At 43.3% G+C, this 17,049-nt stretch overlaps 1 protein-coding gene across 4 annotated transcripts in view; it reads right to left on the bottom strand.

Annotated features, from left to right (window-relative positions):
• Positions 1-17,049, bottom strand: part of NR5A2 (nuclear receptor subfamily 5 group A member 2) — a 163,948-nt gene that overhangs the window by 44,218 nt on the left and 102,681 nt on the right. For all 4 annotated transcript variants that reach the window (XM_060178509.1, XM_060178507.1, XM_060178506.1 and 1 more), the window contains one exon: positions 12,142-12,289. In XM_060178509.1, the coding sequence (XP_060034492.1) occupies positions 12,142-12,289 (148 nt within the window). The remainder of the gene's footprint in view (positions 1-12,141; positions 12,290-17,049) is intronic.

The following is a 17,049-nucleotide window of genomic DNA, read 5'->3' as shown; positions in this document are numbered from 1 at the left end:
ATATAAGCGTTACAACTAAAAATGATGACAATTTTTGCACATCAGTTATTCAGAAATATGCCCAAATAAATGCTATTCAGGCAATTATATTCTTGCACCAGCAGATAACGAATGATCATCATTTTGTCGCTGGTTGTAAGGACATATTGATTAAGTTCAAACTCAGAACTCCAAAATGAATTATAGCAGACCACTGTGAAACTGCTTTGCTTAGAGAGAGAGAGAGAGAAAGAGAGAAATCCACATACCTTTTATGCTGCATTTAATTAAGACAAGCATCAATTTTATGTGCCATTATTTGCTTCTGCCAAATCTCAGTGGTGTAAATATTGAACAGTGGCATCTCCTGAATGCTAATCAATGTTTCTGAATTTCAAATGATTGCATAAATTCTAGGAAATGTGAATTCACCTGTGTCCCTCTCAGCTGTATATGTCAGTGAGGCAGGAGTATGAAGACATGTATAGGTATTTGACAAGTGTCTAGCAAGTACTTTCTAAACTAGAAGATCCTATGTGAAAAGACTGAATGCTAATTATAAGAAAAATCCTGGGACACCATTTTTGTTTTTCTGACTTCACGAGGAAAGATATAACCAATGCTAGTCACTATCAGGCCATTCCACCAGCTGGGGCCCTAATCGGGGAGTCCTGAGACTCCCAGACTTGATGGGCCTAGAACTCAAATAAATCCCTCTCTCCATTGTTACCGGTCATATCTATCAGGAACAACACAATAGACCCCTCTGTGGGCTGCCATAGGACCTTGCCCTCAATTTGGAGCAACAATGGTAGAGAATGTTCCATCCTCCGAAGGAAGGCTGGACAACATCCTCTATGCTACACCTGAGGAAGATGGGTTGATACTGGGGCAGCATGGAATGTTCCTACTCATGACCACAGAATGTGAGTTCAGATCTAGAGGGATGTAGAGGTCGCACAGGCTCCTAAGCTAATTATGGGCCCCAGATCACATCAAATTGATGGGTTTTATAGTCAACAATATTTATACACCTTTCCCATATTAGGGAGCTACTCTCTTCCCTGATCCAGCTTTCTTGTCCTTTTCCCAGCCATGACATCATCTCCCCAGACAATAACTTGGATCTACCTGCATATCAGATTTCAGTCTCAGGCAAAAAAAAAAAAAAAAAAAAAAACCACTAGGCCCTTTGAAATATAACTAAAATATGCCTGCCTACTAGCTATCTACAAAATGGAGGATCCCTCCCCCCCCCCCCCCCCCCCCGCCCAACACTTCATCTGTACTATCCCAGCCTTTAGGTCCATACTGTTCAACAATTTGTTTGGCTTTGTATATTAACTCTCTTTTCAGCCACCAGGTTCCAGATGCTAGCATGATGCCGACCAGACTTCCCTGGACAGACAACCCCACCAATGTGCCTTGGAGCTCTGCTTCCCTAGAGCCCTTCCCCACTAGGGAAAGAGAGAGACAGGATGGGAGTATGGCTCAACCTGTCAACACCCATGTTCATCGGGGAAGCAATTACAGAAGCCAGACCTTCAACCTTCTGCATCCCACAGTGATCTTGGGTCCATACTCCCAGAGGGTTAAAGAATAGGAAAGCTATCAGTGGAGGGAATGGGATACAGAGGTCTGGTGGTGGGAACTGTGCAAAGCTGTACCCCTTTTATCCTATGGTTTTGTCAATGTTTCCTTTTTATAAATAAAAAATTAAAAAAAAAGATATAACCAATGCACTTGGGTAAAGATTGGAGAAGAGAGAGAGAGAGAGAGAGAGAGAGTGTGTGTGTGTTTAACAGAGACAGAGAGGTAGAGAGAGAATGCAATGAGGGCCAGGCCTGAACTCAGGTCAAGCACATGGCAGAGCAGCACAGCAAGTGAGCTATTTCACAGGTCCTAGAAGGAAAATATCGTAACTATCCTCAGGCAAAACAATTACAGTGCATTGGGAAGAACTGTCTTGGCTGTTTTAAAAGCACCATTTAGACAACTACTATGTAAAATAGGATGTTATGGCATGCAGACTGCTGTGCTTAATTCAGAATTGAACTGATCTTCAGGCAAATTGTGCAGCATGAGTAGTGAGAATGTTTACTAGCTTTCTGTCCCTCTGAAGCACTTGCAGCACTGGGGGTGGAGGTTGGGGGAACAGTGAGTGGAGGATGGAAGCAGTCACTCCTGATCTTGCTTGAGCTGTATGTAGGTTTGTGTTCTAGCAAATGCTGCACTCAGAGCTGTAACTCTCAGATTTGTAAAGTAAGCTATCCATTTTGCTTTAGGCACTGCCAACAAAGAATTTAATCACTGTGATCAAATTTCTCTGTTGGGTTTGGAAGCCTCTTTCCTTAGCTGGATTTAATGTTGCAAGAAAAGCAAATGGGGAATTCACTTTTCTCTTTGTTTCTGTTGCTTTGCCTAGAATCCTGCCTTCTTATCCTCCCAACACGTGTGCGCACATACACGCAGTCTGCTGGGAAATAGATAAACTCAAATCCAACAGGTGGCTGACCTCTGCAGAAGAACTAGACAAAACCCTTTTCTTTTTCTAGATCACCCTAGGAATGCCGAGGGGAGGGAGCACTGAGTTGCCAGTGGTGCCACCATCCACACCCCTGTCCAGGACACCGAAGTGTGGGAAGGGCTGGATACAGGAATCCTGAGCACAGCCCAGGCCAAGGAGGCTCTTCTCGCCCAACCAATCAAGCCCCCCAAAGTGGCTAGTCATGGGCTAAAGCTGCAGGTGTGAGAACATGTCTTCAGGCCCTACAACTGCCATGCCACTCACTCACTGGACATGGATAAGCAAGTGGAATTGCAGTTTTAAAGACACATACACACTCCTCCATGACTGGGCTATCTTTCTCAAAGGTAGCAATTCACCCAGCAGACAGATTGAAGAAGACATGCACTGTGAAGCCTTTTCTTATCATGGATCTCCACCATCCCTGGAAACTTCAGAGTAGAGAGTTCTCCTTTGAGGATCCCTAGTAGAAGTGCTCTGGCTAATGGCTGGGTGTTTTCTATGTCTAAGGTCCTGCTATATATAATGGCAAGGTCTTACCATGACAAGTGAGTTTCCCCAGGTGACTGCTTGGCCTGGAATCTTAAGCTCTGCACAGGAGCCCTTATTAAGCCTGTGTCATGTGAAGTCTGATCTCCCAGACTGGCATTGAGCTTTGCCAACTGCCCCCTGGAGAACACTGCAGTGCGTGTGGCCAGGTTCTCAGACTACAAGCCAGAAGGAGAGATGGATTATTTGGGACAGGGAAAATATCGGCTAGATCTTCACTAAAAGTCAAAGCAGAAGAATTACTGGACAAAATTGAAATTAAGGAACAAATACTTGTGGTTTTTTGTTTGTTTGGTTGGTTGGGTTTTTTTTTTGCTTTTTCCCCCCTTTTGTTGCCCTTGTTTTTTTATTGTTGTTACTGATGTCATCATCATTGGATAGTCCAGAGAGAAATGGAGAGAGGCGGGGAAGACAGAGAGGGGGAGAGAAAGCTAGACACCTGCAGACCTGCTTCACCACCTATGAATCAACCCCCCCCCCCCCCCCCCGCAGGTGGGGAGCGGGGACTTGAACTGGAATCCTTACGCCGGTCCTTGCACTTCATGCCACATGGATTTAACCCACTGCGCTACAGCCTGACCCCCAGAGCAAATACTTCTTATCTCCAAAAAAAAAAAATCTCTAAGCCTATTGAAAAACTCCTCACTGAAAATAAATCTCCTTATCTAAAAGAATGAGCCTCAATTTTTAAGCTAGTATATACCATCAACAATGATGGCAACCACACACTATGTGAGCAGAGTTGCATGGAGACCAGTGGCAAAGAAGACGGGTCTGCTTAAAGACAGTAATCCTGGGAGTCGGGCTGTAGCGCAGCGGGTTAAGCGCAGGTGATGCAAAGCACAAGGACCAGCCATAAGGATCCCGGTTTGAACCCCGGCTCCCCACCTGCAGGGGAGTCGCTTCACAAGCGGTGAAGCAGGTCTGCAGGTGTCTGTCTTTCTCTCCCCCTCTCTGTCTTCCCCTCCTCTCTCCATTTCTCTCTGTCCTATCCAACAATGACGACAACAACAATAATAACTACAATAATAAAACAAGGGCAACAAAAGGGAATAAATAAAATAAATATTTTTAAAAAATAAAAATAAAAGAATAACGACAGTAATCCCTAATCCATCCCAGTCCATAAGGACTTGACTCTGAACCACTGGCTCCTTTTATTCTATCTCCAGGGTTTTCCACACTGAAGACCACCAAAGGGGAAGACAGAATGACCTTCTTTTTGTTCACTTCCTCTTTTTGACTTCTCAGGGAATCCAGACAGGTGATCAGAGAGACAAAGAAGTAGTGAAAAGCAGTTGATGGTTTAGCTTTCCTGGAGTCTAGTGAATGGGCCATGGGAAATGCTCAGAGGCACCAAGGGACTCCAGGAGTTTTAAATGATGTGCTTACATCAATTCCTGTGTTCTACCAGTGAGATATCTCCCCAGCCTTAAGATGAAATTCTTTAGGCCATGGCAAATGTTTGCTATAAGCTCAATGAAATTCTGATACCCAGTGTTCACAAAAGTATAAAAACAAACTGCTCATGATCTATTTAGATATCAAGGGAAGTAAAGGGCTTTGTAAGTATTTAGTAAATTCAATCAAGATTGGAAGTTCATAGAAAACAGTTCTGGTTTTATTCAAAGGTTTCTTTTTTTCTTTTTTCATCCCTATCCTTCAAATCTTTGTTCAAATTCCCCTAAAGTGTTCAGTCTGTGCAGATAGTGCCTAGTGCGTACACAGAGAAGATGGTCTTCCAGTTGCAATGGGGTAATAGCATACCACCAAACCATTACAAGTTGAAGACACATTTAATACAATTATCTAGCCTTACCTACCTTGAATGCCCCCAGAATGCTGTCGTTAGCCTACAGTTCAACAGTTACCTTGAGTTTAGTCTCAAGAGCAATTTAATTACTCCCCCCCCCCCCTTTCGCACCAGCAGCAGGAGAACCACATACATATCCACATGGTGGGATGAGAAAACAAAAGACACAGTCTCCAAAACCTACAGGCAACTCAGTTGTTGCCTCTGTGATTACATGTGAGCCAGGACTCAAAGCCACGACCCAGCATCATGAGAGAATACCAGGCCACATACTACGAGCCCAGGAAAAGGTCCAAAGATGAAGTCCAATTTACTGAATCCATATTGCTTTTGCACCATTGCAGAGATTAAAAAAAAAAAAAATAGTTGGGGAGATAGCGTGATGGTTCTGCAAGATGTTTATGCCTATGCCTCTGAGGTCCCAGGTTCAATTTCCAGCACCACCATAAGCCAGAGCTGGACAGTGCTCTATTCTTTCTCTGTGTGTCTCTCCTTAAAATAAAATATATTTTTAAGTTGAATTATTTTTAAGTCAAACCATTGCAAACCTGGAAACTGTATGGTTTAAATATGGTTGATCGGGATTGGATGGCAGCACACCCAGGAGAGCATGCCCACACATCCACATCACATAGACAACTGGTTCAACACCCTGGTCCCCAGATGAGCAGTGAAGCAATGCTCTGGGGGTCTCACTCTTTTCCTTTTCTCTCTCTTTTGGTTTACTTATTATTGGATAGAAACAGAGAGAAATTGAAAGAGGAGGGAGAGATAAGAGAGGGAGAGAGACATGAGAGACACCTGAAGCCTTGCTTCATCACTCATGAAGCTTTCCCCCTGCAGGTGGGAAACAGAAACAGGGGGCCTGAACCTTAGTTCTTGCACACTATAATGTGTGCTTAACCAGATGCACCACCACCAGGCCCCTCACTCTTTCCCTCTCTATCTCCTCTCTTACCTCTAAGTGTCTCTGTCTCTATCAAAAAAAAAGGGGAGAAAAGAGAGAAAAAATGGCTGCCAGGAGTTGTCATCACGTAGCCCAGTGATAACCCTTGTGGCAGTGAAAAAGTAGATAGATAGAAAGATAGATAGAGGGAGTCAGTCAGTAGCGCAGCAGGTTGAGCACAGGAGGCACAAAGCGCAAGGACGGCCTAAGGATCCCGGTTCAAGCTCCTGGCTCCCCGCCTGCAGGGGAGTCACTTCACAGGCGGTGAAGCAGGTCTGCAGGTGTCTATCTTTCTCTCCCCTTCTTTGTCTTCCCTTCCTCTCTCCATTTCTCTCTGTCCTATCCAACAAGAACAATAATAACTACAACAGTAAAACAACAAGGGCAACAAAAGGAAATAAATAAATATAGAAATAGATAGATAGATAGATAGATAGATATGATTGATGATTTCAAGCGTCCCTGAAGTGGACAGTGTGCTGTAGTGAAAGAAAGCATTCCTTGACATTTGCAGGTGTTAGTTCTAGACACACCACAGAGCTTGCAATAAATCACCTAGTTTTGCTTATTTAGTTATTATTACAGTATGGAAGGGGGGCCAGGACAGTGGTGCACCAGGTTAAGAGCACACAGTATGAAGCGCAAGGACTCACACAAAGTTCCCACGTCAACCCCCTGCAGGGGGTCATCACTTCATAAGCAGTGAAGCAGGTCTGCAGGTGTCTGTCTTTGTCTCCCCCTCTCTGTCTTCCCCTCCTCTCTCCATTTCTCTCTGTCCCATCTAACAATGACGACATCAATACTATAATAACTACAACAATAAAAAACAAGGGCAACACAAGGGAAAATAAACAAATAAAAATAAAAAAAGAAAGTGAGTCTGTTACATAACCACTATGCTATCTCCACAGCCCATGTCAGTCATTTTGACTTTGTTGGAGATGACAGGACTGCAAAGCAAAATCAACACTGCAGTTTTATTTTGGCCCCTCTTGGGTCATCAATTTTAATGGGCCAATAGCTTATCAAAGGGCTCAAATTATGTTGCTATTAGGCAAAAAAAAAAAAAAAAAGTGGGGGGGATGGGGAGAAAAGATTTAAAAGAAAAAATATGTATCTAGCAGAATCGGGCTCCCCAAAGTCTGTTATATCATAGGTTTCACAGAGAGAAATATTCTGAAAGGACTTCCCCACCCTCCGCCCCAGCTTAAACAATTGCCATCTGCTCATGGATACAATCTCAGGAAGAGAAAAATCGAGTTAGACTATGGGCTGGAAGCATTTGGTCAACTGTACCTTTTATTTCAGTTCTGTCATTAGCTTTTCATGGAATCAGTAATCGGCACTTAGGAAAAAAGGGCATTTGACTCATCTAAATCAGTTACTGTTCCTGTAGCATTTTCTCTTCTAGCTGAAGGCCCCAGGATGCTAAGATTCACCCTAGACTCGTCCCTGTAGCCTCTGTTACATCAGATGGTTTGCGTCGCAAAACGTCATAGCACTCATCTCAGTTCTAGCCCTGAGGAATACGAAAGCCACCTCTCAACAGAGTTGCTAGCCACCCCCCTCCCAGTGCTTTCCACATCGCTACCAGAAAAACAAGTGACCACAAATTCCCCCATTTAACATCCCTTTCCCGTGGGTCCTTGTTGCCTGCAGAGCCAGAGCAATGGCATCTACTTTTATTTCCATCTCGGTCCTTGGGGCCTGGCAGGCGGCAAGCATATTTACTCTGAGAACTCTGGTTACTTTCTCCAGCTGTCTGCTGCTTCCCTAAGGTGGCATATCAATTCCTTCTCCAATATTTCCTGAACTTTACTTTTTATTATTTATTTATTTGGAGGGGGAGGGAGAGAGACCAAGACTTGCAGCACTGCTTGAACCCAGGTCATTGCTCATGGTAATAAGTGTACTCAACCAGGTACATCAATGTCTAAACCTGTCCTTTGCATAATCGTCCCCCCTCCACTTATTGGGGGAATTTATGGTTTGCAGTCAATAGCAAAATACAGTAGTTTGTACATGTGTAACATTTCTCAGTTTTCCACATAACAATTCAACCCCCTCTAGGTCCTCCTCTGCCATCATGCTCCAGGACTTGAGCCCTCCCCCTACCCCCCCCCTTCCACTCCAGAGTCTTTTACTTTGGTGCAGTACACCAAACCCAGTCCAAGTTCTGTTTTGTGTTTTCTCTTCTGTTTCTGATTTTCAATTTCTGTCTATGAGTGAGAGCATCCCATATTCATCCTTCTCTTTCTGACTTATCTCACTTAACATGATTCCTTCAGGCTCCATCCAAGATGAGGTGAAGAAGGTGAATTCACTATTAATAGCTGAGTAGTATTTTTTTTATCATGATTATTATCACCACCAGGATTATCTCTGGGGCTCAGTGTCTGTACCACTGAGTGAATCCGCCATGAATCTACCATGCCTAGAAGCAATTTTCCCCTTTTCCCTCTTTACTTGATAGAACAGGGAGAAACTGAGAGGGGAGAGGAAGACAGATAACCCTGGTAGTAGGGAAAAGAATCTGAATACTGCACTTTTCACTCGCCCCATAATTTCACAAAAATCTATCTGGGAAACTTTCACCAGGAATACTGCAGACTGATCAGTGCACGAAAGTCTTGTTTTCCTCTGAGAACAGTAAGGTGAAAAGCTGGGCTGGATCCAGAACATGCCTCGTTTTAGATCTAGTAGCGTGGTGTGCATGAGAGTTAGGAATAACAGACACTTGCTTTGGACCTAGATTCAGCTTTCAGGATGGTCCCTGCTATATCATTTTCATCACAGCAAAGCAAGCTAGTCTGGGTTCCTAAAGGTGAATTCACTTACAACCCTCCATAAAAGTGTGACCCTCCCAGAGAGTATTTATTGTTTAGTTATATAATAGGTAGGATTTTTTTTTCCATTCATAAACTAGGAACTACCTGAACTTTTCCCAGTTATATTTTTCTTACTTCTTTCAACAGACTCTTGTCTCAAATTAAAGTCATGCTTGCCTTTATTTAAAACAACAACAACGACAAAAAAAAAGAATTTATTTTCTGAGTGAACACAAATCCACTGCTCCTGGGGGCTTTTTATGTTTGTTTGTTTTTTCCCTTTTGTTGCCCTTGTTGCTTAATGTTGTTGTGGTTATTATTATTGTTGTTATTATGGATGTCATTATTGTTGGACAGGACAGAGAGAAATCGAGAGAGATGGGGAAGACAGAGGAAGAGAAAGATACCTGCAGACCTGCTTCACAGCCTGTGAAGCAACCCCCCTGCAGGTGGGGAGCTGGGGGCTCAAACTGGGATCATTCCACTGGTCCTTCCACTTTGCACTATGTGCACTTAACCCAACCCACTGCGCTACCACCCAACCCCCCATTTGCTTTATTTTTAGTGTTAGAAAGAAGGCACACTCAATCCTGCCTTAAGGCAGTGCCTGGGATTGAACCTGGGTCCTCAGAGCCTCGGGTATCAAATTCTGCTGTACAACCTCTGAGCAACCTTCCCAGCCCCACAAAGGCAGAGTTTTAAGGGCTATTCAGACTTGTCATTCAGCAGCCAACACAATCATTAAACAAAATCATGTGCAGCTGAAGTTCTAGTAAAGACAAGATCCAAATATTAAGGAAGCTCACATGTGAGGTTCAAAGGCTAAAAGCACATTTGAAATAGCTCTCCTTCCTCCTCCATTGTACCGGCAGAGAATGTAACACTTGGGGGGTGGGGGCTTGGAAATGACAAAGGCAAGATGAGGAGGATGAAAAGCAAGCATGGTCCATAGTTCATGTCGATATTTTCAAATATAATACAGTTATTCCGTTAATTTAAAATCCAATTGGAGTGAGATGACTCTCTATAAATATTTTATTGCGAAGATGCTGCAAGATTTCGTCCACATACGTTACCACATTTTCCACTTAATTACTGATCAAAAGTCCTTGTTGGAGAGTCTAAGATCTTACCACAAACCAGAATAATTTGTGAGATTAGAGCTAACAGGCCAACACTATCTCTCTGGTAAATTTCTGCAAACTGTTCTCGGGGAAAGGATGTTGATTTCCTTGAGTAGAATTTTCCTATTTCTTGTGGTTAATCTAGAAACCACACAGGACCTAGCACTGGGACAGCAAACCTTTGAACACCACATCTATGAAATTCTGTTGTCTCTTTAAATTTGCACTAACATTTCTTTTTTGCTCTATTTATCACATTTTCCAAAATATGAAAATGCTCTCTGTATTTCCAATGTTGACTACATGTGAGAAATTAACTCTGGTGCCATGACTTCAAACTAGTCCTTTATTAGCACCAGTTGTGCTGTGCTGTCAAGAGGAATCTGAGAACGAAAGCACATCTGTTTCACTTTGCAGCTTGTTTTATTGTTTTATTTCTCAGAGTATGAATTCACAACTATCTTAAAACCGAAGACTAAAGAAAAAACATATGTTGGTAAATCGGATTTCTGCACTTTTTTTTTTTCCCTCTCATTCGAGGGAAGTTGCCTCCCTCAGCTGCCTGCCAATCAGTAATAAATGGACTTGGCCAAAAGTTTATTTAAGTTGGCTTTATTAAGCCAGCAAAATACAGAAATCAAGTATAGGACAGGCAGAAAAATCTGTTCCTTTGAAGTCAATAAAAATCCATCTCCTTAATCCTTTTTTTATTCCAAGCAGTGGTGATTTTTCTCAACTGACTCACTGAGAACCTTGATTTAGCTAATCTGTCTTGCTTAGTTATCTTTCTTCTCCAAAGCTTTCTTAAGGAAGCATCCTTTCCCCTTGACAAGAACCATCTTTTATACTTGCATGATGGTGCCTCTGCTTATAATCATTTTCTTGTTGTTCCAGATTGAGAGTTAAGAAACAGACTTTTAACTACTATCCATATTTTATCAGACTAAAACCAGCAGTGGGCAGCAAGCCGAAACAAAAGACGCATAGAAATCATCAACAGCAGAGAGATGCCTAAATTCTGAGGCTATACATCTTCCCTAAGCTATCACAGTAAAGCCTGGTCACCACTTTTTATGAGTGCTAGCAACTTGTTATGGTCATTAGCAAAGGAAATTTAGGACGTCAGTCTTATGCTCTCTTTCCTGCCCCCAACCGGCCCAGACAAGGGCTATAAATCATTCAGGGATATAGGGTCAAGTGATGGTACACCTAGTTGAGTGGATGCATTACAGTGCACAAGGACCTGAGTTCAAAGCCCCAGCTTCCACCAGCAGGGGAGAAGCTATCTGAACAGCAAGGCAGTGCTGTGTTGGGCAGCCCCCCTGCTCCATCCTCCATTGCTGACACTATGACCTATTTACATAATCATTGTTTTGCCTGATCTATCTTCTTTCTACCTTGAGACCCACCCTGCCTGCAGAGTACATTGTTCCCGTCAGCTAAAACCGTAGCTACTGTAGCTAAGGAAGTTCCTAGTGCCTTTTCCTTTTCTCCACCCCCTTCCGGTTTTATCCCATAAAACCCACTTCTGTTCCTGGTTTCATTCTTTTCTCTCCCTAGTCTGACCTGGAGAAGGGCTGGCGTGCAGAGCGGGAGGGAGCCATTGGAGTTTGGCGCCACATGGTTTAACCAGCTGTGCTCACACCCAACTCTGGAGCCCCCACCCGAATAAACAATTGCATTACCACATCGCCACGAGTTCCTGGTCCCCTGCCTGCAACGCTAGCCTGGCAGTGCTGTAGGCACCTCTCTCTCTCTCTCTCTCTCTCTCTCTCCTCCTTTCCCCCCATAGTTTACTTATTATTGAATAGCAACACAGAGAATTTGAGAGGGGAGTGGGAGATAGAGAGGGGAAGAGACAGAGGGCCACCTGCAGCCCTGATTCACCACTCATGAAGCTTCCCCCCTGCAGGTGGGTACTAGGGGCTTGGACCTGGGTTCTTGTGCACTGTAACGTGTGTGCTTAGCCAGGGGCACCACCACCTGAGACCCCCCCCCCTTCTTCTTTCCTTCCCCTCTCAATTTCTGTCTTTATCCAAATAAATACATACACATATGAATGTACTAATGTTTGAGGGTTTGTAATTTATTTTCTTGCTTTTATATATTTTTTATGGGAGGGGGAAATTTACCAGAGATTGAACCTAGAACCTCTTTATCCACTGCGCTACCTCCCAGACCACGCACCTAGAACCTCTTAACCTGCAAAGCACACATCCTGCCACTGACTTCCACCCCCAAGAGAGTTCAAAATTTGAAAAGAAGGGCATTATCTCAGACGAATGAAGCCAAATACTGACTTTAAGACACACATCATTCCGCATCATTTAATCACCTTGGGCTGGACCTACAGGAAGAGAAAAAAGCCTCCTTACCTAAACTAAAGAGCACCAAGAATTTCAGGCAGACAAATTCCCGCTGATCAAACTGCAGAGACCGAAGCTTTGCCACTAACTCCTGTGCGTGACTCATGAGATTGTTGAGCGTGGCGCCGGCTTGTGACGCAATGATGGTGTAGTCCACCTGCAACAGGGAGCCACAGTGTAAAAGATTAGAAGAACCCAAAAGGTCTACTTCACTTGAAACTTTTAAGGCAAAAGGTGAAATTAGATTAAACAGAGAATTATTATACGAGGGAAATTTCCTTCACAAGGTGGCTCAAGGCCCATTCTATTATAATAAAGTGTATAAAGTGCACTGTAATTATTTTATACATTATAATTTGTCATAAACTTTGCAAGAAACTGATTTTGATGACCTAAACTTACATTATATATAGATATAGATCTTATTTCCTTATTTGCAATTATATTATCACATAAGATTAAGATTCTATCTCTCTGAACAAAGAGTAAAGAAAAATACCTTGGTCAAAAAGGGGGGGGGGGAATCCAGTCAGCATTCTGTGAGCACAAGGGGTATTAAATGAAGAAAATGACAGGTGAAATGTGTTCTGATTTTTTAAATATTTATTCCCTTTTGTTGCCCTTGTTTTATTGTTGTAGTTATTATTGTTGTTGTTATTGATGTCATTGTTGCTGGATAGGACAGAGAGAAATGGAGAGAGGAGGGGAAGACAGAGAGGGGGAGAGAAAGATAGACACCTGCAGACCTGCTTCACCGCCTGTGAAGCGACTTTCCTGCAGGTGGGGAGCTGGGGGCTTGAACCGGGATCTTTATGCCTGTCCTTGTGCTTTGGGCAACCTGCGCTTAACCTACTGTGTTACCACCCAACTCCCATGTTCTGATTTTTAATTTACCCTAATAAGAGAGAGAGAGACAGACAGACAGACCAGAGCAGTGCTCAGCTCTAGCTTATGGTGATCCAGGGAACTGAACCAGGGAACTGAACCTATGACTTCGGGACTGAAAATCTTTTAAATAGTCATTATGCTTGCTCCCTGGCCCCTGTTTCTTTACAGGAGTCATAATCCCAGATAGCATGCTTGTGAATGTGGAAAGGATCATACAAGATGAGTCTTTGTGTGACACATGACTGTTATTCTCACCACTATTACACCCTGCAAAGGCACTACTTTCTAAAGAATAGTTTCTGAATCTGAAAAACGAAATGAAAACAAGCTTAGTGTCTTTCTTATTTCTCTAAAGGAAAGAGAAAAGGAAATGGGCACTGCAGTGCACAGGTCTTAGATTATTCATGGGCACCTAAGAGTTGAATTCATAATAATAAGTTAAGATGTTGGGACGGCTGTCATGATAGCGTGGGCTTTGCTACTGAGATGACGGCATAGAGGGCGAGCCCACTTTGCTGCCTGATGCTCCCACTCTCTCTGTGGTGGAGAGCACTCAGGCAACCAGATATTCTTTTAGGTGCATTTAATATTTGCAGCAGCAGCAAATTTGTCTGGGAGGCAAGTCCTCATCTGCCACTCACCCGGAGCAGACTGTATTAAATTTTTATATTTATTGACATTTCATTACCATAATTGACTGCACTTGCTTCTCTAGGAGAAGGCACGGGGCTGCCTCCTAAGCAGGAGAATCAGTCCCTGGAGTGGAATTTGCAATTAAAAACAAGGCAGAATGGATTTTTTTTTATTGTGTAAATATGATGAGTTGAATTTTCAGCTTTAACTAGAGAATACTGGGTGTACAGAAATCTTTTTTCAAGAGTGAGAAAAATTATGAGTCAGTGGAAAGATGACCCCCCAAAGGTGTCAATCAGTTTATATAAAGTCAACTGTGCATGAAAAAGGCCCAGTTAGTATGCTGAAGGAAAAGCGTGTGTGCGTGTGTTCGTGTGCGTGTGTGCTTGTGTGTAACACATGATGGTCCTCCCTGCTTTGTTCAGCAGCTGATACTTGGCCACTAGATTTAAATATCTTCATTCTGAGAGCTCTTTTGGTATCTGTTTCTGAATGTGTGAAAGAAAGACGAAGTCCGAGGCAGGCAGCCAGAACTTTGAACTAGGAGGAAGGACTTGACAGAGAAGCACTCTGACGGATAGGATTATTGGTTAAGGAAAGGTAGAGACTAAAGTTGCCTAGATCCTCATTTTTCCTGTTCTCCTCCAGAACTTTCTACTTCCAGAAAGTTCTTATGAAAATAGTGCCTGAGTTCTCAATTCTTTAAACATTGAGCAGGACCTGACTGTCCCAAATGGTAGTCATATATCTCCTGCAGAAATAGACACACAGAGAGATGAATGTGTATGATAGCAAGGCCCATGGTGGAAGAAAGTTGGGTGAAGAAAGGAGATCTGGACCACTGTTCAGTGACTAAGGATGAGCCTGAGAAAGTCCCCACTGCCCCTCCTAAGTGTTCCCAAGAGTATGTGTTGTGGCCCGGGAGGTGGCGCAGTGATAAAGCTTTGGACTCTCAAGCATGAGGTCCTGAGTTCAATCCCTGGCAGCACATGTGCCAGAGTGATGTCTGGTTCTTTCTCTCCTATCTTTCTCATTAATAAATTAAAAAAAAATAGTATGTGTGTGTATATGTCTAACCAGGGGGTCTTCTGCATACATTATTTTCACCACTCCAGGCCACTTTTTAAAATGTATTTATTTATTTATTCCCTTTTGTTGCCCTTGTTGATTTATTGTTGTAGTTATTATTATTGTTATTGATGTCATCGTTGTTGGATAGGACAGAAAGAAATGGAGAGAGATGGGGAAGACAGAGAGAGGGAGAGAAAGACAGACATCTGCAGGCCTGCTTCACCGCTTGTGAAGTGACCCCCCTGCAGGTGCCTGGATCCTTATGCAGGTCCTTGCGCTTTGCACCATGTGCACTTAACCCGCTGTGCTACCGCCCGACTCCCATCCAGGCCACTTTTTGTTGATGTTCAGAAAGACAGAGAAGGAGAGAGGGAGGAAGGGATGGGGAGAGAGAGAGGGAGGGAGGGAGGGAGGGAGAGAGGAGAGGAGAGGAAAGGAAGAAGAGGAGGGGAGGGGAGGGGAGAGGAAGGAAAAGAAGGGAAGAGTATAGGAGAGGGAGAGGGGGAGGAGAGCAGAGCAGAGAAATACCACAGCACCATTGCCACAGAACCTCCCATGTGGTATTGGGACTCAAACCCGGGCCATGCGCAGAGAGATGCAGACACCCTCTTGCCTTGATACTGAGCCTTTTCTGGCCCTACTGTCCCTGTCATTAAACAGGGAGTCAAGTCAAGTGGTATCATGGGGCCCTATGCCCCCAGCCCCCAATAACTGATTGTATATGAGGTGAGAGTAGTCAGAATAAGACAAACAATTCAAGCTCCAACTGCTGGACATGCTACAGCCGGAGGTTAGTGTGTCCACAGCACATCTGAATAAAGCATTCATCGGGGGAAAGCACACATGACTTGCATGTGGGAGGCTCCTGGTTCAAGTCCTGGCATCACCAATTGCCAGAACCTAGTGGTGCTCTGGTCAAAAGCAAAACCCAAAACCAAACAAACAACAAAACACCAGCTAAATACAAGAACAGAAAGAGAGCTCAACTAAACCACAAATATCTTGGTACTGATACTTCAGCAATAAGATAGGGTTAATTTAAAATGTTTGGTATGCATTTGGTCTGGGAGGGGGTGCAGTGAATAAAGCGTGGACTCTGAAACACGAGGTCCTGAGTTCAGTCTCCAACAGCAAATGTGTCAGTGAGATCTGGTGTGTTCATTCTCAGAGAATGAGAAGAGAATCTCTCTCTCCTCATCATCACTCATAAATAAATAAATAGGTATTTTTAAATGTTTGATATGTCTCCAAGACTTGTGAGAACTATGGTACTTATCTTTGGGAGGGGGGTCGGACACACACACACACACAGAATTTTGATGGTGGGTACAACTACACATTGTAATCTTACAATCCTGTAACCCACTATTAATCACAAATAAAAGTTGTGGAAAACAAAAGTTGGATATGGGTATAGTTCTAACAGGTGCATGAGAAGCTCACCTGCAAGAACTTCATACTTACTAAGCCAGTGCACTAACTCAGAACATTATAACAGAAAGGAGCTGAGCTGTTTCACAAGCCTTATATTGACTGGGAGATCCTTTGTGAGAGGGGTTCAGGATGCCAGTTGGCATGCCAATGACTTTATAGCTACACATTTATTTACATGCTAATCGGAAGGCTTAAACATGCTTATTAAATAGCGGCCTTGATAATGTTTCTTTCGAGGACAATTTATCACATCGCACACAGTTCTGCAGGAGGGGAGCTGATTCACTCTGGAAACGCCACACAGGACTGCAACTTCCTCACATTTTACGGGAAGCATAATTCTATTTTCATTGTTGAAGGCAAGGTTTGTGCTCATTGCAGGAGCAGCTGGCCTTGTCTCCTATGTACTCAGTGATATTAATTTACTGCTCTATTACATGCAATCCTTGTGCCGTTGAATTCAAGGGAGAAACTGAAGACATACTACAGGCTGATGTTCCACTATTGGATAAATTTCATTCATCGTGACGGTAGAAACAGTTTGAGCTAAATTGCTTTTAGTTCTCATAGTTGAATTCTTGATGACTTGTATATTCTAAGATGCCTGTCATTTTAACATGGTACACAATAAAAGAAGATAATGAATAAGATGCCAGTCGACCTTTCCCTTAGGATGATGTTGCAGTGGTTCTTAATTAGTTGCAATATGCAAATATGAAAACCAATCCCCTTCCAAGTACTCATACTAATTCCTATAGAAATACATAGGTTTCCACCACCAAAAGACTGTGACCCATCCCTCCCACCCACTCCCAACCCCCACTGTCCCAGGAAGCTGCATGCCTACCCCTCACCACAGGGTTTTTACTTTGGTTCCCTACTTACAATTTG

The sequence above is a fragment of the Erinaceus europaeus genome, chromosome 19 (genome assembly GCF_950295315.1).
Source record: "Erinaceus europaeus chromosome 19, mEriEur2.1, whole genome shotgun sequence".
Taxonomy (NCBI): domain Eukaryota; kingdom Metazoa; phylum Chordata; class Mammalia; order Eulipotyphla; family Erinaceidae; genus Erinaceus; species Erinaceus europaeus.
This window is presented reverse-complemented; position numbering and strand designations above follow the sequence as displayed.